This window comes from Porcisia hertigi, chromosome 16 (assembly GCF_017918235.1).
Source record: "Porcisia hertigi strain C119 chromosome 16, whole genome shotgun sequence".
Lineage (NCBI taxonomy): Eukaryota > Euglenozoa > Kinetoplastea > Trypanosomatida > Trypanosomatidae > Porcisia > Porcisia hertigi.
In genome coordinates, this window is record NC_090575.1 from 41,588 (window position 1) to 67,696 (window position 26,109).

Below are 26,109 nucleotides of genomic sequence, written 5' to 3' on the forward strand. Positions count from 1 at the left end.
AGCAGACATGCCACCTTTCGCACGTCGCTTCGGTGCCACGCAGGCCAAGACCGAGACGTCGACATGGCAAACTATTAATCCATCTGAGCTCCCCTACGCCCTGGATGCATGAAATCTGTCCACCACCAGAACCAGTTCCACATAGGCCAGCGGGCATTCAACAGTTGAGCCTCAGCCAAACAGATTTTCGTGCGGAGATGAATTACGCGATGGGAAACAGGACCAGCCCCGGGGCGCCGCCGCGACACGCTGGCCCTGAGTGTCTGACAAGAGCACCCCTCTTTCATCCTTCCTCCCCCCCCCCTCCCCGACGCACGCACACAGACACATATCAGCGAGCAACGCTCGCCTTTCACTTTTCCGCTACTCTCCCCCGTCCCCACCCGAAACTGCGCACGGCAGTTCACGTCATGCTGTTTGAGAGTCAGAGCAGCTTCTCCCTTTACCTGTTGAGGTTGCCGCTCGGTAGCAGGCACACGCACGATCACATGCGCACACTCGGTTGAGCCAAAGCGCTGCCAAAACCCTGCATCATCCTCTTGTCCTACTTCAATATTCAGTGCAGGGGGAGGGGGGGGGGAGGAAGTGGGTCATACGACTAGTGCGGCAGTGGAGGATGGTGTTCATGTGCGTCTGTGAACGTGCGTTGCGTGTCCGTGGGAGGAGGAAGCGCAGTACAATGCTATCGCAGGTAGGAACGCTGGGCCTCCAAGATATTTGTGGACACGACACGCTTGATGTCCTCATGCGACCACATGAGGTTGAGATCTTCGACAACGCGCTGTTCTGAGGCTGCTGCTCCAGCATGGGCTTGTGCTAGACTACTGTCTTCGAGCGCGCTGGGAAGAGGGTAGGGCAAAACTATCTGACGCTCAGCCCTGGACAAGTGCTGGTCGAAAGGCGCTGTCTGCACCGGCTTGTCTACCAGCGGTGAAGGCCGCGCTCCGCGCTTCAGCTCGTTTGAAGGTGCTTGCTCAACACCGTTGTATCCTCTACCACCGAGTATCTCCGCCACGTGATCTCGCTTGCAGTCAAGAGTCTGCGGTGACGAGCGGAGCCGCAGCGCCTCTTGAACCGGTCTGGACGGAGACGGCAGCGGCGTCGGTGACACATCGCGACGAGCCCTTGCCCCGTCGCTAGGGGACGGCAGATGCTGGTTTGTTATGGGGTTTACTTTCGGTCCTGCCGCTCCACAACCAGCAAGAGCGGAGTAGTCCCGCACACGGGGCCTTTGCGGTGGCACTTGGATGTGGTTGTCGGGCAGCTCTTTCCAGTCATATTCCAGTGTCTTGAGGTTGTACTGATTGGGCTTTCCGCAGACCTCCTCCTTCTTCTTGAGCGGCATTGCTCTGTGTGTCCGTTGTACCGGCCGCGTGAGATCAGTCTTGACGAAGGACCTCCGCCGCCGCCCCCCTCGAGAGATTACGTGCACTGAACGGCTGCAGCCTCCACGTGGGTGTACGCATGTCTGTAGGCGTGAGCAAACGCAAGTAGAGAGTGAGTGGAGACGGAAAAGTGTGTGTGTGCAAAGGTCTGTTCAGTCCTCCTCCCCCCACCACCACCCAAAACAGCCCGGTGATCTGATGTTTACGTACCCCTCCTTTTTTTTTCCAGAGGCGTGTTGTCCCCTCGCGCAGAGATTTTGTGAAAAAAAGAAATCGAAAAGAGGAAAAAAAAACTCCGGCGGCAGGGCTAAAAAGTTGTTTTGGAGAAAGTGCGCCGATTGAGGGACCGTGTGTCGTACAAAACGGAAAACAAGAGAGGGGATTGAGAGAGAGAGATGCCACAAGAGGGTTCAGGTGAAAACAGGGGGGAGAAGAGGTCGATGAGACTGCCAAGAATAGACGCCAAACGGAGATGCCTCGTAACACTGTACAGCCCGGGAGAGGGGTCTCACCGTCATCCGCTGCGTGCGCTTACCTCTTCCGACTGCACCCACCTAGAGTAAGACGTCCTTCGCCTACCTCCTCCTCCTTTCCGGGAGGGCAGAGTGGTTTGTAAAAAAAAATATTCACTGGTGAGGATATGCATGCCCCACGCAGATTCTTCAAGTTGAGCGCTCCAGGGTGATGGCGCTTCCGTCTGTACTTGACAAAAAAAATGTTTTCTTCAGATGTCTGCGGAGTACGCTGGGTCATTAGTCGAGCGCGTTTGTGTGGTTGTACGATTGTGTGTGTGTGCGTGTGTGTGTGCGTGTTGGGGGGAAGGGGAATGTGACCGTGTACGGATGCGAGTAAGTGTACCTTGGGTAGCAGACACGGGTGCTGCCATTCAAGTACATCCCTGTTGAGCACGAATTGCCCAACCCCGACAACCTCCCAGTCACGCGAATACGCAACGGCCTTGCGGGGAAAAAAAAAAGACGAGAGGGCGATTTTTTTTTTGTGAGGCCAACAACACCTACCCACCGTGGTGCGATTGCACACACACACACACTCACACACCAATCCGGTGAGAGTCAAGAGGGCGGAGCAGAGAAAAATGTCCGTCCCTGACGTGTCTTCAGTACTTTTTCTGGGGCTCGGGACCAGCCCCAGAGGGAGACGGAGCACTGCCCGCCCCACCTCCCTCACCGGGGGCCTCGAAGGAATCGTCGTCGAGGTCCAAGTCCTCGAAGTCGCCGGTGTTGGCCAGCATTTCATTGTGCCACTCCTCCTCCTCTTTCTCCGTCCAGAGCGGGTCCACGTCGCTTGGGTGGGGAACATTCCGAACACCCCAGAAGCGCAGCTTGGCGTGCCGCAGCCGCCACCAATGGTGAAACTCCTCAGTCTTGAACTTACTTGCCCACCGATCGAAGGCCATCTGCATGTGCGGTGGTCGCTGAATGCCCTTCTCGGTCTCAATGATGCGTGGTGGCAGGAAGAAACGCTCTGGCCCAGACGTGTAGTCCTCGCCCTTGTGATTATCGCTCATATCTCGGTTTTTGTACTCCACAAAGTACATGGCAACGTTGTCGCTGCGCCGGCGCCCCTTCAGCCGCGTCATCATCGCATATTTCGCAGTCATGTCACGGAACCGACGCGGGTACTCGTCAAATGCCTTGTCAACCATGAGGGGATCCTGCAGAAAATACGCCAGTTGTTGTCGAGAGTCTGTGTCACCCGCTTTGGCTAGCTCGACGACGTGGTCAGCCAAAATGCGCAACGCCGGTGCGCGAGCGCCGCCTACAATGACGTAGTCTTTTCGAACCAGCTCGGTCACCATGCGGCGCGCGATCTGTTGCCGGTGAAAAGGACTACGAGCGCGGAACTTGGGTAGCTTGCCGCGCTCCCAGCCGTAGTCGGCCATAAGCGGCTCGCTGGTGTCCCACGGCTTGTGCGTGATCGAGGGGTTGTCGTCAACACCGGCAAATCGCATCTTCTTGGCGTTCCCCATTACCGGCGGTGGTCGCCCGCGCAGTAGTCGAGACCACCGGAGCATTGTGAACTACACTGCATGTGGGCAAATGGCAGAAGCAGAGGAGGGGTGGGGAGATGCAGTGGAAGTGAGAGGCAGGCAGGGGGGGGGGAGGAGAAGAGCCAACGCCGGCAGAAAGCGTTACGAGAAGCAAGAGCAGTTGTATCATTACGGGTGCCATTTGAGTGATCATGCTTTACGTGACCCGCACCCTCCGCTTTCCATCAGAACGGAAGAAAGGCCCGACGTGCGCTCAGTCTTTTTCTCCCCTCCTTCTGTTTGATGCGTCCGAAAACGTCCGCGTACACACACACACACACAAGGAAAAAAAAACATTAAAATATATGATCAAAAAAAACTGTTGTGAGAACTTTTCGAGGGGATTCGCGTAGGCATAGGGGGAGAGGGAAGAGGAGGAGAAAGAACAACAACAGTATTAGGTGTTGCGTGTAACAGGACCACCAGTCACTATCTGGCCACGTCACAATCCTCAGTCTCGGATGTGGGAGGCGAGAACGGCCGTGGTACCGCCGTCGAGCTTCGCGTATCCTCGGCACCTCCCGTGGGGCAGACTGTTTCCAGCACGGCGGTTTTCCTCGGGATTCGATGCGTCATGCGCTCGCTCGCGAAGTCGGAAAGAAAAGAAAGAAGCCTCTCCAGTTTGTCACACAACCCCACGTGCACCACATGTGGGAGCATCTTCTCCGTGACGCCCAGCCAATTCAGAATGACCTCTGTATTGACAGAAACATCGCCACCAAAACGCAGCTGTGGCGAGAATTTGGAGCTGCAAAGGGCCTTGAGGATGCGCCTGTCGCTGGACGCCGCGGTCGCACCTCTTACCGTCGTGGAGGTGCCACCGACAGACGCGCATGCGGTGGTCGCAAGGAGATTGGAGGAGAAATCCCGTGCCGCAGGGAGGGTAGGGTTGTCGGTGTCCATGGTAGGAGTGTCCAGCCGCCCGAAATGCTGAAAGACGTCCGCATTCTTCTTGTTGGTGAAGGACTTGATGAGGCTGACAATCTCCTCGAAATCGCGAAAGCGTGGGTTGCCTGTCCACGGGTGCGTCTGGCGCAACGTCAGCTTAAAGCCCACCTCCGCCGAGCCGATTAGCTGCTGCGTGAAGAACTCGAAGTGATTGACACCTTTGAAGCCCATGACGACGATGCGCGGCATTCCGGGTCGATATAACTCGACATTATGTGACTCCATTACGAGCACCTTTTTCACTGATCTGTAGTCATCGCACGGACATTCGGCAAAGGACAGGTGAGCTGAAGGGAAGCTCAGCACCACAGACCCGGCCGCCGCCTCCCCCGACGCGAAGGCGCCGAGCAGCACCGTTGTCCCTTCGAGCCCGACACAAAGCTGCCCGCACGGCACACGCAGTAAAGTATTGCCCATAAAGGGAATGTGTGCGTGTGTCTTCCGCGTGGCCACGCTCGTCTCACTCTCACGCCCGCTGCAGCTGTGAGTTCTTTGTACACTCGCCCCAAGGATAGGCGTCGGCGAATCTGGTGCAGCATGTTTGCCGCCATCGGGGCCTCTCCGACCCGTTGCTATGAGCAACACCCTCTGTCTCCTCCGAGACGCCGCAATGCGCCGCTGTTCTGCGACGACGGTGCTGATATTCCGCACGAAGTTGAGAAAGGCTGGCACGGTGGATGGTGTCAAGCCAAGCGTGCTTCGCTGCAACAGTACAGTCATATCCGTGGTGGCATACTCTTCCTCACCAATGCCGTCCATCGCGCCGGCGTGGAGGTGACTGACTTTGCATTCGAAAACGTCCCTGAGCTGCCGCTCCTTGACATTTACGTGAACGTTTTGCATCACCACCGCCCCCCGAAAGGTCCTCTGCTCGGGTGAGCGCAAGAAAACTTGCGCGTCGTCGGCGTTGTGGATCACAAAAGCCTTCGCCACGACATTACCAATGATAATCCCGCCCGACAAAACGCCCTCGGAACGGATGTTCGTATTTGATATTCGCGCAATCAGCGTGCTCACAGTGGAGCCGTACGAGTCCTTGGCAATCTCCGCTGCTGCGTTGGCCGCCCCGATCGTGAACCTGTGCGTACTGCCAGTTCCCAGGTCCAAGAAGCACACGGCGTCAGAAAGGCCTAGGTAGAAGAACCTGCGGGTGTCTGCTGCTACTCTTGGCTTGTCCTGCAACAGTGTCCCGCACATAGCCGCCGCACTACTAAATTGGGCCCCTGAAGTCTGCTCGGGGGCCTCTCTACACGTGCCCCCTTTCCGGAAAAGACGCCGCGCCGTCATGAGAGTCTCTGACGTCGTAATAGACCACAGATCGACGACCAAAAACAGCTGCGACACGTGATGTAACCTCATCATCAAATTTGGCTCGCTACCGGAGGCGTTGAATGGGAAATGGATAGCAACGCTGTCTACAAGGCCGATACGGCCGCCCCGCCGGCTCATGGTGAGCTCCGCCTCGGGCAGTGCCATTTCAAAAGACTTTACTTCGAGCTTTGTCTGGAACTCCGCACGCGCCTGACGCATCGTCACAATAAGTGAAATGCTGGGAAACCTGTCCACGAAGGGTCCATCCGCCTTTGTGTGCTCAAAGTGCTCCAAGACAAAGTCGATGGTGCCGCCATCGTCAAGGTAAAACATGAAGTGTGTGGACGCCACCGGCTCCGAGTTGAAGATGAGGCGGAGGTCCATAATGCTCACGTGCACCGCAGTGATGCCGCGCAATGTCCGCTTCTTCCCCACCGTAGCATGAGAGTTGCCAGCATGGCTGCTGTCGTCAGCTCCGGTGGCACTGCTACCGAACTCCGTTGGCGTGAGTGTGGTGGTGTGAGAGCGCCGTAGCCGCAGAACGTTCTCCATGCGTACCCGCGAAAGCAGCGCCTGGTACACCCTTGGCATCGGTAGCAGTACCTCCATCAGCGGGCAGTGCAACGGCACCCGCAGCTGTGGGACTTCGGCCTCCATCCTTTGGACGAACCTAATTATCTTCTCGTTGCACTCCATGCGGTTCTTCTCATCGGCACTTGCACACATCTCTACCTCTCGTGCTAGGACAGCGATGGAGGGGCTCAGTTCGATTGTCCCCGCCCTTACCTCGACACGCACCATGGCCATGTCGTCCGACGTCTCGTGTGTGCCACGTCGCACTAAGGCTTGTAATGACACGCCGGGCAGCGGGATGGAGGTAATGAGGTACCGCTCGGACGAGTTGAAGTCTATGCCCCCAGCGCTTTCGCTGTTCAGAGTTGTTTGGCTCGTGGTCGCGCTGCCATCGTGGGCAGCTGCATTCGCAGCCGCCCGAGCGCCCATCGTTGCCCGCATGCGATTGTTCTGCGAAGTAGGCGTCTCGAAGCCGACACGGCGACGCGCCCCAGATCCTGGGATGTTCCGCAGTGAGCGCGGTTCCGTGTAGGTGCGCCCACCATTACTGCCACTGGCTGCTGAAGCGGCGGTCCCCGCATTCCATCTCGCTGGATCTGTGTGGCAGAAGATGGCCAACTCGCTCGCCTCTAGTCGCCCGGTGATGTGGAAACGAAGGGATAATGGCTTTTTCGGTAGGAGCGGCGGGGCCGCCGATTTCTCGGCTCTCTTGACGTCGAGAGGATCCACATGCCTTTCCCGGGTGGTCGCAACAGTACATCTGTTCGTATGGGACAACGGAAATGACAGCGGTATTTGGCCACGATGGGATGCATTCATATGGGCCTGCAAAGGTGACGCCGCCTGCTCCTGCGCTAGCGCCTTCATTATACTGAAAATGCGCGAGGAAGCACGCGCTTTTGGCTCCGACACATCCACGACAACGACAATGTGTGTGGTGTCGTTTTTTCTCTCCACGTGCAGCGGCGCCTCGATGGTGGTAACAGCGATGCTGTTGAGCGCTCGCCGATGCTCATCGGCAGCGTAGCTGGTGAGCACACCCTGCCCACCCAGAATAGGAGTGTCGCGTAGCAAGTCCAGTAGCGTTGCGGACTTATCGAGGGGCGATCCGTCAGAGAAGTACAAATAACTCTTCAAGGCGAGCAAGCGGCCGTGGAAATGAAGTGCAGTTCTATAACTCTGCTTCATCGCGTCGGCGATCACAGCGGTAAAATCGTCACGCACATCATCACGCTGGTCGGCATCCCCCTCACGGAGGAGCTGCTTGACGAGCTCGAAGCTGCATATAAATGAAACGTCGTCCATCTTCAACTTTAACGCACGGGAAGGAATAAAACTGCTTCGCTTCAGGCACGTCGCTTTGTGAACATGGCGATCCGCCTTGCCACACTCAAACGTCCCCGGCATCTCCTCCAGTATGCTGCGGTACGCCGCATCGCCGAAAGGCACCACCACCATGAAGTTGCTCACCGATGCCACCACCTTGTGCGAGCGCCGAATGTTGAAAAGACTCACCCACTCGTCGACCCTACTCATGCCTCTGAGGTCCCTCTGGCGTCTGTGTGTTACGTCGTGTACCACGCGTTCTGCCATAGTGCGCAACCTCTCGCGTCGCTCCTTTGCCGCTCGCTGAATAAGGCTGTCAATGCGCTTCTTTTGTCGCCGCAGCTGCCGGAAGCGCCGGTGTTGCTGTAGGTGCATGCTGGCGTTGAGGTCAGCATTGTGGCTTGCCTCCTCCATCAAGCGTATGTCGTCCTTCGTTTCTTGAATACACTGCTTAACCAGTGCGTCAAGACCAAAGCGCATCACCACCAGGGGCTCGTAGAGAGCCAGCTCCCACTCGGAACTAGAATTGGTGAGCGAATACAGGAGCTCTTTCTGGAGCTCCTCGCTGTATGAGCCAAGGGAGCCACCTTTTTGGAGCGCGGCCCTGGCGCGGTACTCGTCGGTCTTGCCGCTTGATAGCGTGAAGGAGAGCGCTACAGACCCCCATAAGAAGCCGCTAAGCGGGTGCGCCGCTTTCATGTTGTTGGCGACGTCCGAAGCACGCTCACTCGAAGAAGCACATGAGCTGACGTACGCGGCGGAGGAAACGTGCATGTCCCGGGAAGCCGACTGGCTGAGCTTCGACAGGCTGTCGAACACCGCGGCCATCTGGTTGTGATCATTGCGGTCGACGAGCGCCACCTGCACATTTGCGCCGTGCACGACCCAGTGTAGCGCTTGAGCCATGCTTCCCTCCGTCGTGTCAGCTGTCACACTCAAGCTGCGGATCGTGAAGCGCAGCGTGGTCATGGAGGTCAGATGGGAAAGGCGTACGCCATGCAAGAGAAACAGAAAGCTTTTTCGGCGCTTCTCTTTCACGCGCGCAGGGACGACCTCTGCCGTGGCACTAGCGGCAGCGGAGCCAGCACCCTCTTTGGCGTCATCAAACGACTGGGTCCCTTGATATCGCGGGTTCCGACGACCAACCTTTCCCGGTTTTGCACTCCTCAAAAGTAGGTCGGCATCCTTCGGGAAGACATAGCCCGCACCTGGACTGTGACCGCTGCCCCCGCCCCTACCCGACCCGCGAGCTTTTGAGAGTCCGCTGCGAGGGTAGCTAGACGTGTCATACCGCCCTGTTGCATCCGCATCCTTTCCAGGGAAAATATCTTGGGTGGCCGGCCCGTTTGGGTCGGCATGATACATCTTGGGTGCGGCCATCACCGTCGTCACGTCGTCGATGAGCTTCTCATACACGAGAAGGCTGTGATTAATAAACAGAGGGGTTATGGTGATGGCGATGGTGCCTACTGTAACGCTACAGAGCATCTTGATCTCATCCTGTGCGTAGAGGATGTATAAATGGGGCAGCACGACGCGGTAGTCTTCCATCGGCGTGCTGGGAGTTGTGATGGTAAAGGGATGGATGTGTACCTTTAAATCGGTGCGGCCGTTTGAGGACGTCGAAAAAAGGGAAATCTGCGGCAGCAAATACTTCTGCACGACACCCTGAGGCAGCCCCATGAAGCCTGTGATTCCGGTTGCCTGTACTTGGAAGGTAACGGCTGTCCTACGCTGCACCCTCGCGGATCCAGGCTCCGATGATAAGGTGCTGCTCTTTCGCCTAGGCGGGCAAAAGGCGCGGCCAAACCTGTCCCCTGCGGACTTGTTAGCCATTCTCTGACTCGTTGCCTGCAGCGCGTGCCGCCATGAGCCGATCAGCGCATGCACCTGAGGGTGCAGTGTTTCAGTGGCGCGTACGCAGTACGGTGATTGGAAGACGCTGGTGCGCACCATAATGTGCAGACTCGCTTGATCGTCATTGAGGTTGACTTGCTGCGAAAACTGAGCGACGAGGGCGACATCCGTGACGGCGGCAGTGAAGACTTTGCAGGTCTGCAGACTTTGGCTGGCCGGTGCCTCGCGCAACGCACTGCCTGACTCGTGCGGAATAGGCTCCATAGCACAGTCCGCAACGTAGTGCGCCTGCATCTGCTGTGCGAAAAAGGACATGGTGGAGCGCAGAAGTAGCTGCTCCGTCGTGTTCGGCGGGGCGGGGTATCGGGTGGACTTCGCCCGCTCGCGCGCCTTGTTCGCCTTATACCGCAATCGCGTCTTCAGTCTCTCTGATATCGCCTCGGTAAGCGCCTCCGTCTGAACACACTCGCGCGATGCGACTCCCTCAGCGCGTGACTCAGCACAGCCGGTGAGCTCCTTTCCCATAACCTGAAGGTAGTTTGTGGCGGACTCCTCCGCCCGCAGATCCAGCTGGTGGACAGTAAAAGTCGTATTGTAGATCATCGTAACTCCCCTATGTTCCTGCTCGGCGGCGTCGATTTGACTTGGAGAGTTGAGCGGTCCTTTGGTGTTCGTGAAAGACTGCTTAAAATCTGCCGTTCCAACAGAAGTGGCTATGTTGGGCAGCGCGAGAGACGTATGGGAGCCAAGGGGCTTGGACGCCCACACTTTGGAAGCCACCACGCCAAGTCGGCGCTGCACTGTCCGGGGGTGCAGCATGCGCAACACCGAGGGGAGCACAGCCGCGAACACCTCATCGACCTCACCAACGCCCTGTACGTGTACGTTTCGGTCCCGTGGAAGGCTCGGCGTTACAACAACAAAATTGCAGAGGGGTCTTCGAACGACAAGACGGCTCATCTTTGTCTGGCTCACAACGACCCGCTGCCCCTGCAACGCAGTCTCCATAACTGTGACTGTGAAGTGTCCCACAAAGCCCTTCCCCTGCACAAAGTGTCCCACTGGAAGCTGGGTCACCTCGCGAAAAGGCGCGTTAGCCGCAAAGTCGATCCCGTCGGATGCAGTCGAGAAATTCGACGCAGCGCTTTTCTGACGTATGGGAGAGGAAGCGGGAGACAAAACCGCTGGGGACGGCCTCTCCCCAAAGAGAGAGTGCTCCTTGACGCCCACGCGCACCCGAGCATCGTTCATCACATCCTGGACGAGGCACACCAGCGCATGGATGTAGTCTGAAAAGTCGCACGTCATGCACAATGAGATGTCAGCGATCGTTATGTTCGATGCGACACCGTCAGCGCCGCGCCACAGGTCCCTCTTGATCCGGCCCACAACTTGAGTGAGGAACACCACCGCTATGGTGTCCTTGGTTGTATTATACCAGACACCGGGTACATTGGAATTAAGGTTGCCCTCTCGTTTTATCGGCTCCCACTCAATCTGTGTAATCATAGCAAGGGTGTCCATCTTCACAGACAACGACATCTTCTGCATTGCCTCCGCCACCATATCTTCGCCAGTGGGGGGTCGATTATGCGACATGAGCACACGGAGGTTTCGTAGCACTATCGTAGATGTGTAAACACCATCCGTCACACTCGATTTGTTCGGCAGGTTCTCCACCGGCACAGGCAAACGTGTCAGGACCTTCACCTCGATCGTGGGCACAGCGACACTTACAATGTTGTTCTCCCACAGCCAACGTTTCTGCTGCGTTCGCGCTTTGCTCTTCTTTACACGCCGCCGTGGCAGAAGCAGTTGCGTGACCTTGGGACCCCTGAGCACGTGATCGCCCGATGGGGGCAAGTTGCTGGGGCGTTCAGAAGAATCGCTACGCGGGGAGTGCTGAAGACGTAGCACCAGCTGCGTTGCAACGCCAGCAAGCACCGCCGCCTCCGGGGTTACTAGCAGCGTCAGTGGGTTCAGAAAAGCAATGTGAAGATGACGTGAGGTGGAGTTGTTCTCCGAGCGCTCCCGGTTGTCAGCAACGCAGCGGGCCCATGACAACTGGTCCTCTGTTTCCTCCGCCATCCACCTATTCGAGTACGAGAAAAAAGATGGCGCGCGGTTCTCGCAGCTGGTGTTGAGATAAAATCCTACGATGGGTGGTTGTGCATGAAACCGAGTGCGATCAGGCACCCAGTGAACACTGTGCGGCCGCTGCGGTGGCTGGTAGTCGACGGCGCAGGTGCCGTTGTCGGTGCAACCTACCTTGTCAAAGGTTCGGTAGAATAAATGTGCGTCGACCGGAGACACCGCCGCCGTGCCATCGACGGCACCGCTCATGTGTACATCCCGGTGGTCTTCTTTGCTCTTGCTAGGACCACCGCCGCTGCCCCGAGGATTTGCAGTCAATCCGATACGCCGGTCCGTGCAGAGGACATCATCACTGCTGCTTTTTTTTTCTGTGGAGAGTTGCTCCTCAGTGTCAGCTGACCAGCTCCGGCTGCCGGATAAGGTGCCGGCCATCCCGCGTCGCCGCGATAAACGGTGAGGCTGGGCATTCTCAAAGAAGCTATCCTTGTCGGGGCTGCTCCGCCCACAAGACAATCGCTCCGAGGGCACCGACACGCACGTGGCAAAACAATTGCTCACCTCGGCATTATCCTTCTCGCTCAACGAAGAAGAAGTGGAGAAGGAAAGACAGGTACTCTGCGCCTGCGAAGCATTGTCCATGTCCTCAGAGAGCTGCGTGTGAAGCGGGGTGCCTTGCGAATCGGGCAAGGTCGATAGTGACAGCCCTCTCAGGGCCTTCATGAAAGCGCGCGTGGGAGGCAGTTCGATCGCCACGTCGCCATCCGTGGCAGCGTTCATGTTTGACGACGACATGGGTGACATCCGCTCTCTATCCACAAGTAGCGGTGCCACTGCCGCGCGTGCCTGTAGCGATGAGGTACTCAGACTATACGCCCCGGAAGGCGAAGCTGCGGCATTTGAAAACGGCGGGCGCGGCAGCGTAGCTGGCTCCGCCGCAGATGCGCCAGTGCTTTGAGCTCGAGTTCTCACCGGCGATCCCTCGTCGGCTCTCGGGGCATCTTGGGCTGTCGAGCCTGCTGCCTGGCTAAATCCCCGCCTCAATGTTTCTGAATACTGCATCGGAGCCCTGTGGAAGGGGATGTTGATGAGGTGTTCGTAGTCGTTTTCCTCCACAAACTGTCGCTGCCTCTTCCGGTGCTTCTCCAGGCTATTGTCAAATGGATAGGCTACATACTGCCGCACACACACCGACGTGTGCAACGATAGCACCTCGAGATACTGGCCTGAGGATGCGTCATCTCGCAGAGAGGGAAGGTATGTGTGCGCCACGTCACTGGCGCGGCTCAAAAACATTTGCACACACAGATCCTTCATGGCGATGCTCATCCGTCTGTTGGAGTTGCCATCGTTCACCGTCGAGTGAGCCATGGTTACACCAAGCGGTAGCTTGACAGAAGCGTAGCCGTCATCGCCGATGCACACGACCCCCCTCACCGCCTCCACATTTATCTTGAAAAAAAAAACACCGTAGTCGCGTGAGTTGTCGTCGGCTTTGTTACACTCCTCTCGAAACTTGGCGAATCCCAGAGCAACTTCGTGCGGCACTTTCGATGCAAACGCGAGTCCAGACGGACCTGAGCAACTTCCCTCGGAGTCTTCTGGGGAGTTGGTGCTGACAGAGCCAAAGAGGGAGCGACGGCGCTTGTGTCTGCGCCTGGGCTTCCCAAAGGACCAGTGTCTTTTTACCGACTCAGAGGCAGGCAGAATAGCTTTACTGCCATCGCCGTCACCAGTGGTGGTGATGGCGTCGGCGGCGGCGGCGGTGGCGGTGGCGGCGAAGCCACTTTGAGGACCTATTAACGCCGATGGGGGCCAGGATAAAAATGACTCGCCACGCCCATGACCAAAACCACTCATCTTTACGTCGTTGGCGTCGTCTGAGCGGCCGTGCGCACCCCTGTCCTCGCTGTTGCTGTCGGTGGGGAAGGGCTGGGCGACGAGAAACAGGGCGGTTTGATTGAGTGACGGCTCCTGCCGCACCTCTGCTGCACGGTACCCGCAATTGTCCTCTTGCTTGTCGTCTTGGTCCACCGTTGGGGGATTGTGAACGCTGGATGTGCGCGTCGCCTCCTCTTTTGACGCAACGAGAGAGCCATGTACGCTGGACGCACGACTCTGCCCAACAACTCGGGACCTATCGTCCTGATTGGGCCTCATCAGTTTGTTATGCAACGGACCAGCGCGGATGGCCTTCTCTGCCGACAACTCTGCCACCGACAGTGCCTCAGCAACCTCCGCCTTCATCATGGCATCCTCTATGAGGACGTGCCGCATCACCGTCTGCGCCACCTCCACAAGGACCATGAGATGCTCGATTGTAACGTCCAGTGAGACGCCGCCGACGTGCACCTCCATCGCCTCGTGGATCTTCGGCTTCAGTGGCATGCGCCCAAAGTGCTTCGTTAGCCCCATCGTGATGGCGCCAACAACGATGTTCGACTCGGTCTTTTGCTTCGGGTTGCCGCAGCGCTCTGGAAAGCGCACCGTCACCGGAGCGAGCGAGACGCCTGTGTCCGTCACAGCAAACTGCTTTACATACGTGAAGGTAATCAGCCCTGTAGAGAGGTTGACCTGAGGTGCACCGGCCCCCAGGCCTGTCGCAGCCGTGGCACTGACGTCGACCAGCCGCACTGTCACACAAATCTCCGTGTCGTTGCCAGCCGGCTGGCTGCTCTCCACAAAATTCTTGAGCTCCTTGCGTTTGTTCTTCCCTGTTGTAGCGTGCGATTGCAGCTTCGCCAAAAGCCAAAATAGCTCGTCCGGCGCGATGGTGTAGGGGTTGTCAAGGAACGTGTTACGGAAGCACTCGCAAAGAGCCTTCATGTGAGTCCCCATCAGGGTGCCGCGGAGGTTACTGAGCTCAAAGTCGAGGTCGAGGAAGTTGTGGTAGCGTGTGCGGCCGGTGGCGATGTTGAGGTTGTCGCGCGGCTGCGGTATCGACTGGTTTGGAACCACAATTGTGAACTGCCCCTTCAAGCGAAACGTCTCGGCGTACGCCCAGGGAGTTTTGCTACTGACCTCACTGTACAGAGGGTGACTTGGTGGCACGCTCAGGTACGCCTTCAGTTCAGACGCGAAGGCCTCTATGGGCCGTGAAACCTCGTTCTCGAAGCTAAGCTGGTACTGATCACTTGGGAGCACAACGTTGAAGGACCCGGATCGCATTTTCAGTGTCACCATAATGTTGTGTTCGGGGTCATTTGGATTCTCAGCGTACACCACGTTGCTCGTATTCGCGTTGATGTGCAGAGTTGCCATGGACTCTGCAAAAATCTCAAAGCGCTTCACATTCGGTATGCAGTCTCGAACAGCGCGATTCAGGGTATTGAACATCTCCGTTGTGAGCGGTACATCGTGGTACATGCTGGCCGAGAACTTCCAGTCATTCAGTAAGTCGAGAAAGTAGTCCACGTACACCGTGTACCAGTAGAACTCCGCGCCCGAGAGCTTTGCCAGAATGTTCCATAGCTTGCGCCTGTTCCAGAGTCGGTCATCTTGGCGGTCCACAAAAAACTGCAGCGACTCGGCGGTGCACAGAACGGCTTCTCGCTCCAGAACACAGTTCGCCCAGACAGTGACATTCTTGGCAATGAAGAGGCCTTGAAAGACTTGCTTCTCCTCCTTTGGAAGCAGGAAGAAGGCCGGCTGGATGTACTGCGCGCCCTCACTTATCGTTGCTACGATCATACCCTTGCGTTTTGAGTCACGAATGCCGAAGGGTGGCGACGGCACAACGCTGCGCCGCTTGAACGGGATTTCAATGGTTGTGGTGCGCAAGAACATGATGAGGAGTTCGAAGCCGGCATTTGGCCGCGGCTTCCCCACTTCAAAGCGTAAATCTTCCAAGGGCAAGTAGTTCGGTGGTAGAAAGTAGTTCCAGAGCTGTGCGCGGCAGTACTCCAGCCAGGGACCGTAGCGCACAACTGGGGAATCGATCAGCACCTCAACCCCGGTGGTCGGCAGCGCACCACGGCAGACGGGCTCCCCTGCGTACACATTCGAGGTGTCCTTGTAGCAGACAAGGTGCACGATGCCTTTGTTCTTGCCGTCCATGAAGATGCCGTAATCATCGATCAGCTCGGAGGAGTCCGCTGATTCCAACGGCATCGAGTCGTACTCAACTGCCGAACTCCACAACAGCGAACGCGCCCGCTCCAGTAGCGTTGCATTCGTGACCTCCGTCTGGCTCACATGGCTGTTCATCTTTGCCATCCGTATGTCTACCCCGTGCAGCGTCAGCTCCACAACGGTACGGTAGAGATCGAGTGCCGGGCAGCCGTCTTTCGTAAGGAAGACCCGCCCCTCTCCTTTCTGAAAAGTGGAGTGCAAGAAATACGGATGCGAAGAGGCGAGGCTTCCAACGTCCACCTTTGCGGAGCAAATCTCAATCTCAACACACCCAATAAAGTTGAAGAACTTCTGCGCAAAGGTTGTGGCGAGAATGTTATGCTCTTGGACCTTTTGCGCTGCTTGAAGCTCGGGGGACTCGTAGGTGTCATCTTGTTCCTGCGCGTCGAGGTCCGTCGTCTTCTCTGAGCGCGTGTATTTGCCAATGACCTGGAGTAACCCTGCGAGTCTGCTCTTCCTGCGGCCATTCCCAGTCCGGAGCGCCGTCGCCGGGAGGTGTGCTCGCCATGCCGTCTGGTTACTGCACACGCTACCAGTCTTGTTATCCTTGCCGGGGCTCCCGTCGAAGGAACGTTCCCCGCCGGCGTCCGCGGCTGCGGCCATAGCCAGATCGAGGTACTTGCTGGTGGCGTTATAAAGACAAAGTCGGACGCCGTTCAAGTGCACTCGCAAGAGACCCGCACGGTTGCGGATGTACACGTGCTTCGCATCCACCGTTTTTACCACCTCATCGCCCAACCCCTCAGAACGCATTTGCGGCTCGTGAAGAGTGCTCTGCTTTGGAAGAGGGACCAAGACAGGAGAAAACTGGAACTCCCTCAGCCGCGTGCGCCGATGCCCCGACTGCGCGAGGGAGCTCCGCCGCGTGTCTCCTGGCATACCGGTGCCCGGATCGCAGGGGGGCTCGATCCCGGCGCCATCCTCCCCCGACCCCACGTCTTCGTCCTCTTCCGGGCTGCTCGTGTTTGTGTTTTGCTCGTCGAACTGCACGCTAACCGTCTTACTGTTCACGTTGACGGCAACAATTGTCCCTTTGAGGTAGCGCAGGTTGCGCCGCACGCGACAGCGCGTTCCAATGAGGGCCTCCCCCACCATGTACTCATGAAGGCGACTCCACCGCGGATGGCGAAACCAAGAACCCCAGAAAGCCAACGTGAAGTAGCCGTCAAGAATGCGCAGCGACATGTTCTCTGTCTGCAGGCTGAACCCTCGGAACAGCACACGGGCCTGCAAAGGCGCAAAATGTAGTCCGGAGAAACTCAGGCGAATGTTACGGGGCAGTACCACGAGGCGCAACAACAGCACTAACACGAGAGCCAGCACCCTGTCCACGTACAACATCAGGCATAAACAACAAGTAAAGAGAAACACAATCGAAAAAAGAAACTTGAGAAACAAACTCGTGTCAAAGTCGTCAGCCGACATGGTGAACGGAGATCGGGCTCCGCGTGGAGCGCACGGGTGTAAAGAAAAAAAATGTGAAAGGGAGCACAATGGCGACTTGTACAAGTCGGGGACCAGACACGCACACACACCCAAGAGGAGGGGGCGGGAGGCGAGGAGGGGGAGGAGAGGGGGAGGGGGAGGAGAGGGGGAGGAGAGGGGGAGGGGGAGAAGGGGGCACGGTGTACCAGGCGGAAAACGGGTAGCAGACGGTAGTGTCAAAGAAAAGAGAGAGAGACTCCGCCTGCGGCTCGATGTCACCTCTACGTAGCACCGAGCGACCACAGCGAGCAAGGCAGACGTTCAGCAAGCAAACAAAAGCACACACCACGTTCTGTATCTCAAGGGCGGGGGTGAGGTTAGGAAGGGGGAGGGGGAAGGAGGGTAAATCACATACACATCAGAGACAACAGCAAAAATACCGTACGTTTGTTAGAGACTGCGCAGACAGATGAACAGCAATACAGTAGCCATCAGGGTGAAGAAAGGCGGGACGGTACACTTGGAAAATACGTACAGTGACAACGCCCGAATGGCACGGAAGCACACCGGGGGATCAAAGGCTGTGGAAAGAAAAAGAACAGCAGCAACACCGAATAGGGAAGGGGGGGGGGAGGAGGGGGGAGGGGGACGACTGGTGAAATAGTGTTTACGTTTGATACCGTGTCTAACTATGTAGATGGAGATGTGAAGCTACAGAGAGAAATATAAAATTGGCAATGAACGCGAAGTCTAACCCGACCTTCGGAGGGGGTGGGGGAGAGGGACGCACAGCGCAACGTAGCGACAACACAAGACTGAGAAAAGGGTAAGGAAGGTGGGAGGAAGTAGTGCCGCGTAGGTGAGCACACAGACACACCCACACAGCAGTATCCTAAATCACAAGGACAGCGGTGTATGTGATTAGCAGTCCTCGACGAAGAATACAAACGCGGGTGTCCTCTTGGAGGTACTGCAGGTTCGATACTCTCTCTACTCCGTGGTTTCGCTTTGCCTATTCGCCCTCTGCAGGGTCAACAACCGTACGACAGCCCCCCTCCGAACGCAGCCTCGCACTGAGTGCTTGCACTCCCCGTCTCTCCCTTCGCAAACACTGACAAACGGTCAGATGCGATTCGTGCAGGAAGGAGCCACCCCGTCAACCTGAACCGTCGCTGCTGCCCTTTTCGGTCAAGACGGAACGGGGGGAGGGAAAAGTTTATGATATTACGTGGGGAGGGGGGGTATACGGACACGCGCTGTGCCCCGTGCGATCGTGTGCGAATGTATACAAAGTGCCTATAAATCTTTTTTTTCGAGGATGCATGTAAGCAAATAACCCGCTGTATGTTGTTCGAGGCCAGGATGAGTGATGGGGAGGGAGGGGGGGGGGGGGGCCAAAAAGCTGCTGAGAGGTGAAAGATAACTTGGGGGAAACGTTTATTACCCAGCGTTGGTGGATAATAAACGTCCAAATATATAAAAACGTCGCAAGACACAGGAGGGTACACGATTGACTGCAGTGTCACCAAATGTCTATTAGACCTGGGCGCGAGAAACTGAAGCAGCACCAGCAGCAGCAGTGCTGGTCAGCTAAGCTCGAGGTAAGCGTTACGACGAGGAGGTGCACACCAAGGATACCCGAAAACAAAAAAAAAAGCGAGAAAGCGAGAGAGCGAGCGAGCGCGGAAGGAGGGGAGGGAGGGGGCATAAAAGGTCATGGGTGATGGCAGCCATCACCATCCACCACAAGCAAGACCCACAAGACACAAATCCGTGTGTAAAGAAGACAACGGTGGCAGATATATAAAAAAAAACAGAAAAGGGGGGGAGATGGGAGGAGTCAATGGAGTAGAGAACGAGGAGAGCCAACGTGCTGAAGCGTAACGGGGGGAAAACAAAAAACGCCTACAGAATCGAAACGGAGAAAATGGCCGTATGCGTGAGTAAGGCGTACGGCCCGAGGTGGAAAAAAAAGGGAGAGAGGGAAGGGTGCGCGCACACAAACAGCTTCCGTCACAATTCAACACTGCGTGGTTCTATACTGCGCTGACACGGCGTGCAACACCCCCCCCCTCTCTCTCTCTTTCTCTCTCCACGCCTCTTCTCTCACCCCATTCTTTTTTTCTTGGATCTCACCACAGGCCTTTGCTACCGCCGCTTGTACTGGAGCACCGAAAGGGAAGGGCATAAAATAATTTGCGCACCAATGCAGAGAACGGATCCCTGCGCACACAAGTAAAAGCGGCCACATACGCTCCTGTTTAATAGAAATGTGTAAAACAGAGAAAGTGAATGGGGGGAGAGGGGGGGAGAGAGAGGGAAGGGAGGAGGGCGCAGTGGGATCGGACACGGTGCTTGAATGAGGACGGGTGTGTCCGCATACGAGCCGCACTTACTGAAGGGGATGGGACAATTTTTCACCCATGTACCCCCTTGGATTGCTTCCCGTGTTTGTGTGTGTATGCTTGGTGGTGCTGCCAGTGACGTTTTCAAACGGAGCCTCCACAAATTGCCCGAAGAACCGCGCACTACTGTGATATGCGCTGCCTCCTCCCTTCCCCACACAGAACAACAGCCCCCTCCGCCCCCCCCCCTCTGTCGCCCGCTCAGTGTATTGCTTGACGAGCTACGTTGTCACACAAAACCCCTACGCACCGCTCAAGGTTCTCTCTGGAGCTCACTTCGAGCCCGTTGCTGGCCGCTTTGCTGGTGGCTGCGCGCTGTTGCCTCCATCTCCGTCGGTATCATCCTCCTCGCTCGGTGAGTCGTCCAGCGCAAAGCGCGACCGCCTTGCACCGACCACGGTGGTCTTTACCTGCGACAGTGCCGTCGCCTCGCGCTTCTTTTCCAAGTCTGCGTATTGCCGTGCCACGGATTTGGCCGACACGCCGCTGCCTGTCACGTTGCCGGCATTACGGCCGCGATTAACGTTGGGAATCGCGCGGCTCCGGTGCAGCTGCGCGTACGTCTCCCGTTCAGATGCAGTAAAGGCACCGCCCTTCTTCTGTACACTACTGAAGAAAAGAATGCTGCCGCCCTCAGTCGCGGAGCTGCCGGATCGAACAACGGTGGCGCCGTGTTGGGCTGGTTGCGCCTGAACAGCGTCGTGTGGCGTGACGTACGAAGACAGCTTTGTACGAGGCGCGTCCTGCATCAAGGTTGCCGACATGCTGTTCAGTCTGGAGTCATTAAAAGAGCCACGCTCTCCGCCTCTCATGTTGTGCGATGCACGTCCTTCTAGGTCGTTGTGCGAGTGTGAGAGACGTCCACGGCCACGACCCCCCGTTGGTCCACTTGAGCGTGCGAGCAGGGCATTCGATAAGGCGGCGCCACCATTGTTGTTGGTGTTGCTGTAGGGTCGATGGTGCTGCTGACGATCATGTGGAGAGGATGAGTAAAGGCTGGTCTGCGTGTTGGATACCGAATTGCCGTACGGGATTGGCCTACGTGGCTGCTGGTCTGACATATATATAGACTCGTTCTCCCCCCTTTTTCGCTTCTTAATATTTTCTCTACTTGCCCTTGAAGAATAGGGAGAAGAGAGGAAGGTAGAGAAGCGGTGATGGGGCGGTGATAACCCGCTCCACCCGCAAACCAATAGAGAGAGAGGGGAGCGGAGCCCAGCGGGGGGGGGGGGGGGGAGGTAAGATGATTGGGCGGGAGAAGGCGGGGGGAGAACAAAGACAAAGACTCCCACACAAAGACAACTATGGGGCATCAGAGGCACGAGCGCACCTTGTCTACGCCGTGAACGCAGGGCGGGGTCTCACCAGACAGGGGACCTACGGTGGGAGGGAGGGGGAGGGAGGGGAGGAAGTATCTTCCTGCATCTATTCGTTTTTCTTTTTTTTTAACACGAACAAAAAAAAACAAGAATGAGCACGTGTGTGTGTGTGTGTGTGTGTATGTTTGGGGAGGGGGGGAGGGGGACGGGGGGGCATTGTGTGGAACCATTTCGATTGGCTCAATATCCTGTCCTCCCCGCCTTTTCCATGGTGCGACTGTGTCTTACACCAGAACAACACCCCTCACATCCATCAAGCATGCAGCACTCACGCGTGCAGGCGTAACAGGTGAGGTAGGCAATGGTGTTTCTTCGACGGTAGCAGGAGTCCCTCGGACCCGCGCGACACCCTAGGAGGGGTGTGCAGCGGCATTCCAGATTGTACGGTGTCACTTCACCCCCGCCCCCTTTCCAGCAGATGACGCTCTCTTCATCTTTCGCCCATTTGTGTGCCATCAGGAGACACACCAGCCCGCGATCTTGGTAATCGTGGCACCAGAAGACGTGCCCATCGCAGCTGGAGACTCGTGTTTCTGCACAGCGTCACAGACCGATGGCGTGATAGATGCGGCCTTGTCGTCCCTCTCTGTGGATTTTTCCTTCTTCCCCACCACCCCCCCATCCTCGTCCTCACTGCTCTCAAGTTCGTGCAGAAGTGCCCTGATTTCGTCTGTAGTGACAGACGGCGGCGATGCAGCCACTGCAAGTGCACTCGTCCCCGCACTCGGGGCCGTGTCGCTAGCACCCCCCGACTTTCGATGTTGCGCTGCAGTGAGTGCACTGCCCACAGATAAAGAGGTTCCCCGTTCCTGTTGCATCAGATAGACCTGCCGCTCTTGCTCCAGCCAGTAGTGCAAGAACAAAAACTGAAGCACCAAGCCGCAAACCCAGCGCAACTCGGACACCAACGGCAGCACACCGTGTGCCACGCGCTGCCGCACCTCCACTGCCTCCTCAGGGAAACCGATCTCGCTCGCACGCTTGCGATACGTGTCGGCGAACCCAGTGGCGAAGGAGCCCGTCATTACGTGAACCGTGCGCAATATAGCGGCGCCGTAACACATTCGCAGTGGCACATCCTGCAATGCGTCGTTCTCGTCCTGCAGTATCGCATCCATCAGCACCTCCGTTGACTCCACATACGCAGGGAGTTCGCGCTCCTTGCGTGTGCGCTGGCGCCATACATGAATGATCTCCAACGCACTTCGCTTGGCGGCGGTGGTGGCGGTCATGTCGAACAGCACTCGTTTCACCTCCATCCACTCACACCAGTCCGCTCCAAAAACAGTCGAGAAGATCTCGGGTGTGGCGATATTGGCAGCGGCGATTGTGCCCTCGGTGGACCTGCAAACCCCCGTTTCGGTTTCCACCTTCTCAGCTAGCGCCTTGGCAGCGGCCTCCGTGACGGCACCGGTGACGGCACCGGCGCAGTCTTTGCGCTCTTTACGCGTCTTGGGCGCGTCAAGGTCACCGAGATCCTCAAGGCCGCCGCGGATTCGGTGTCCACGAAATCGTCGCTCTGCCAGCGCTTGACGGCGCCGCCCCTCATCCACATGAGATCGACGCATGGGCGACCAAAGGGAACCCCGAGAAGAGTGAGCCTCTGAGGAGGAGGGGGAGAGAAAGCGCTAAAGCCCGCGGCTGTTCTCTTTTCCACTAGGTGAGTGTGGGCAACGCAGACCAGTGGGAGAGTGCACGAGTGTCGGGGGAGCGAAGGGAGAAGAGAGCCCGCCAGGGCGCGCGTGTGAGATTATTGTTGGGTTAAGATTAACGGCTAAGAATAAACCATAAAGGGGGGGATGAATGAGCGACGAGCGGAGAAGGAGGAACAGCTCCAACAAAGCCCCCTGAAAACAAAAAATGGAATATAAATATATATAAATATATTTATAGACGGATCTCCACCTGTGCTGTCCTAGACGCTGTGCTGTTTTCTGGGAATTACATCCAGCCCACTTCCCTGAGACTGGCTGCAGAGCGACACAAAGAGAAGAATTGAATTAACCTAACGTCCCTCCCCCCACCCACCTCGTCCAGGGAGCGATTCTCCTCTTCTGTTCCTCTGCACCCGCACACGTAAAAAAAAGAATTGGGGACAAGTAAATGGGCTGTGCCGTGCCAAAAAGGGGATATGTACGTGTGTGTATGTGTGTATGTGTGTATGTGTGTATGTGTGTATGTGTCCTCCCTCCCTCCTCCTTCCCTCTCTTTTCTCTCACCTCCTAACCGTTAAGAATCACAAAAAAAAGTGAAGGGGACAAGCTCGAAGGAACGCAAACCACGCAGTGTTTTCGCTGGTACGACTGCGCAGAGGCCAGGAGGTAAAAAGGAAAAAAAAAAGGGCGGATGCAAAAGAGGCGGAGGGAAGTACAGATGATGCGACTTGTGTCAGCTTGCACGCATTTTTTCGGTATTATTATTTGTTGTTTGTTCGCTCTTCAAGACGAATTACCCCCCCCCTCCCCCGCGACCCGCCTTCAACGGGTCAGAGCGGCTATCCGGAGTGGGACGCATCACGCGTGCCTGCGCGCCGTGCGCGCCGTGCGCCAATTCACCACAGCCGTCGGCGGTGAGGCATTTGACAAAACAAAGGGGGACTGTGCCTGTCGTAAAAAGGCACCAGACCTACAGAGAAGGAGAGAGAGGGAGCCCCCCCCTCCCCCACCTCTGTATCGTGTGCAGAACTCCTGGAGAGGCAGGCAACGTCCTTAAGTCTACGAAGGGCTCTTGCTGGCCGCTTCTCTCCCCATCCCCATCCTCAATTCTAAACCTCGTGAGGTGTTCCGCGTACGAAAGGGGGCTGATACAGATACAGAGAGCGATCGTGATGCCCCACCTACCCCCTGCCCCAGAAGAGCAGGAGGAGTCAGGTCTAAGCAAGAACCACTAGACAATTCACTTGTCTGTAGCGGAGTCATATCGTGCTCGGGAACGCGGCGACACTAGCCGCACCGCTGCAACCGAATAGAAAGTTTGTCCTCAGTTAGAAGAAAAAGAAAAGGGATACTGGAGAATGTGAGGCGTCAGTACGGCCCGACCGCACGCACGCGAACAGGATACTCTGCAACAGTACCCAGATTACGCAGGAAGCGGTGAGTTAAAGGTGTCCGTCTAGATTTGCATCTCCGCTGCACCGTACAACATCATAGAAAAGCTCAATCGCAGCTCGTCCACGCACCGATCCACGTGGGCTGTGGAGCAGAAGTAAGCGCATGATATGGATAATGCCAACACACTCGTCTGAGCTCCGACACTGCCTCAAAGCTCCACTCACCCACGCCCCCCCCCCCTGCACTGCCGGCCGTTTCTCAAAGCTGAGCTTATTCGCATAGTGCTCCCGCGGGGGAAACTACGGAGTGGCTCAGCCGACCACACCGGTCGAGGGTAATCGCTGCCGAGTAAAGTGTGTTCCAGCCACGTCGGCACGTTGTCGCCCATGTGAATAAGAAAAACCTGTCCACCAGCGCAGGTCACCCCGAGGTCATTGCCGCCCATGCTCTGGTTCGCTGACATCCGAATGGGTGAATCGCTGTAAGCTTCCTGCGTGGGAGGCGCTCGACCCTCCCCCCCCCCCCCCTCGAGGACAAGAGCGGTTCGCGGTCACCGGGGTAGAAATAAACGGCACACACCCACCCCCCTACCTCCCTCCTTCGCTTCTCCCCTTCTTCTCTTGCTCGCAATAGGGCGCAGGGGCAGCAAGTGCGCGGTTGCAGCTGTCAAAGACCGCGAAAATGACTGCGTTAGAGGGAAACGAACGGGCGGCCGTGAGAGTCCAGCCCCGGTAGAGCCCGCGCAGCCCCCCTTGACGATACACGCGTGCCATGGCCCCCCAAATATGCAGCGACCCATACGCGGGGTCTACCTGGATGCGTGTTTTGGCCATGTCTGATGGGTAGAAAAGAGTCCAGAAGGCCACGCCGCTTCCCCCACCAGCCAACATGAGTTTCCAGAGCGGTAATGCCTGCGTCGACATCCCCTCTGGTGTCATCCAGTTCTTTAACGTATCGTAGGAGCCACACCACACAATCGAGCCTGGAACTTCCCGACAGAGCATCGCACACCCACCCTTGTAGAACCCCTTGAAGCCGTCCTGAGAAAATATCTGCCGGGCGCAGTCCAGCGATCCACTGTATCGCCGGCGCCCCTTTGTGTCATCGGCTTGCATACGGCACTTGACCAACTCGAATGGCGTGAGGCACACTGTCGCCGCCACACCACTGCTGCACCCGGCCATGAAGATCTGCCATGGAGTAGGTCGATCACCCGCGCCAACCATGCGCAGTGTCCACTTGTACGATGCAAACACCCATGCGTGTTCGACGCTGGAGGCCAGCAGACGGGCCGTCACACCACGGTAAAAGCCCACTAGACCATCTTCCTGGATGAGCTTCGTGATACAGTCCGCGTACCCTGCGTACCGCGTGCCACCGTAGGTTTGCAGAACCACCTTTACAGTGTCAAACGGGTGCTCGATCAGCACACCCGCAACCCCACTAGCCGTGCCGGCGATGATATCGTTACACAGAGTCATTTTTCAAGCCCCTCTCCCCTTCCCTACTCCTCTTACCCCTTACCCAAGCCTCAAGCCACTCGAGGTATCCCACACCGAGTAGAGTCGCCAAGAAGAGGGCAAGGAAAAGCACTTGCTGCAGGTCGAGCGACGCAACGGTATCACGGAGTTCCACTCTGTGAAACGGAAGGGGGGGGGGAGGGGACTGCGCCGCAATAGAGAGACAGTGAGTGTGTGTGTGAGTGTGTGGAGGGGTAGTGTGGGTGAAGAAGAATACACACACACATTTATTTATTTATTTATTTATCACACACGGGAGGCAGGCATTGTCTCAAAAGCGTCATAGGGTAGAGAAAACAGAAAAGACGGGAGAAAGAAAAAAAAAGAATTGGGCGAAGAAGGTGTGCAGCCGACAAGTGCCTATACACAATTTATAAGAGGAGGAGGAGGCCGCAGCGGCGGCGGTGGAATCTGTGAGAGGTGTGAGAGAAACACGAACAAGAAGAGCTCGATGAAAGGTATCACACTACAAACACCTGCCCTGCAGGACTGCCCCAAGTCGCGTGCTCTGGAAGAGCCGCGGGGGGAACCTCTCACAGTGCCACACTACGCCCACAGAACACCGACGCCTCTAGATGGGGAGAACGTCGTTTAGAGCGCGCCAGGGAGGGAGGGGAGAGAGAAGGAGGGGAGGGGGGGGCGACATTGCCCCCCCCCT

The 26,109-nt window shown here is 57.0% G+C and overlaps 6 protein-coding genes across 6 annotated transcripts; all 6 read right to left on the minus strand.

The window, feature by feature from the left end:
- Positions 1-682: 682 nt before the first annotated feature.
- On the minus strand, positions 683-1,345 carry JKF63_05213 (uncharacterized protein; the record flags this gene model as incomplete). The annotated part of the gene is made up of 1 exon (XM_067901181.1): positions 683-1,345. The coding sequence occupies one exon, from the start codon at positions 1,343-1,345 to the stop codon at positions 683-685; it is 663 nt and encodes a 220-aa protein (XP_067758183.1).
- Positions 1,346-2,502: 1,157 nt separating this feature from the next.
- On the minus strand, positions 2,503-3,420 carry JKF63_05214 (uncharacterized protein; the record flags this gene model as incomplete). The annotated part of the gene is made up of 1 exon (XM_067901182.1): positions 2,503-3,420. One exon carries the CDS (start codon positions 3,418-3,420, stop codon positions 2,503-2,505), a length of 918 nt encoding a protein of 305 aa, XP_067758184.1.
- A 444-nt stretch (positions 3,421-3,864) lies between these two features.
- On the minus strand, positions 3,865-17,097 carry JKF63_05215 (uncharacterized protein; the record flags this gene model as incomplete). Its single annotated transcript, XM_067901183.1, has 1 exon — positions 3,865-17,097. The coding sequence occupies one exon, from the start codon at positions 17,095-17,097 to the stop codon at positions 3,865-3,867; it is 13,233 nt and encodes a 4,410-aa protein (XP_067758185.1).
- Positions 17,098-19,774: 2,677 nt separating this feature from the next.
- On the minus strand, positions 19,775-20,563 carry JKF63_05216 (uncharacterized protein; the record flags this gene model as incomplete). Its single annotated transcript, XM_067901184.1, has 1 exon — positions 19,775-20,563. The coding sequence occupies one exon, from the start codon at positions 20,561-20,563 to the stop codon at positions 19,775-19,777; it is 789 nt and encodes a 262-aa protein (XP_067758186.1).
- A 773-nt stretch (positions 20,564-21,336) lies between these two features.
- On the minus strand, positions 21,337-22,449 carry JKF63_05217 (uncharacterized protein; the record flags this gene model as incomplete). The annotated part of the gene is made up of 1 exon (XM_067901185.1): positions 21,337-22,449. One exon carries the CDS (start codon positions 22,447-22,449, stop codon positions 21,337-21,339), a length of 1,113 nt encoding a protein of 370 aa, XP_067758187.1.
- Positions 22,450-24,518: 2,069 nt separating this feature from the next.
- JKF63_05218 (uncharacterized protein) lies at positions 24,519-25,412 on the minus strand (the record flags this gene model as incomplete). The annotated part of the gene is made up of 1 exon (XM_067901186.1): positions 24,519-25,412. The coding sequence occupies one exon, from the start codon at positions 25,410-25,412 to the stop codon at positions 24,519-24,521; it is 894 nt and encodes a 297-aa protein (XP_067758188.1).
- Positions 25,413-26,109: the final 697 nt, after the last annotated feature.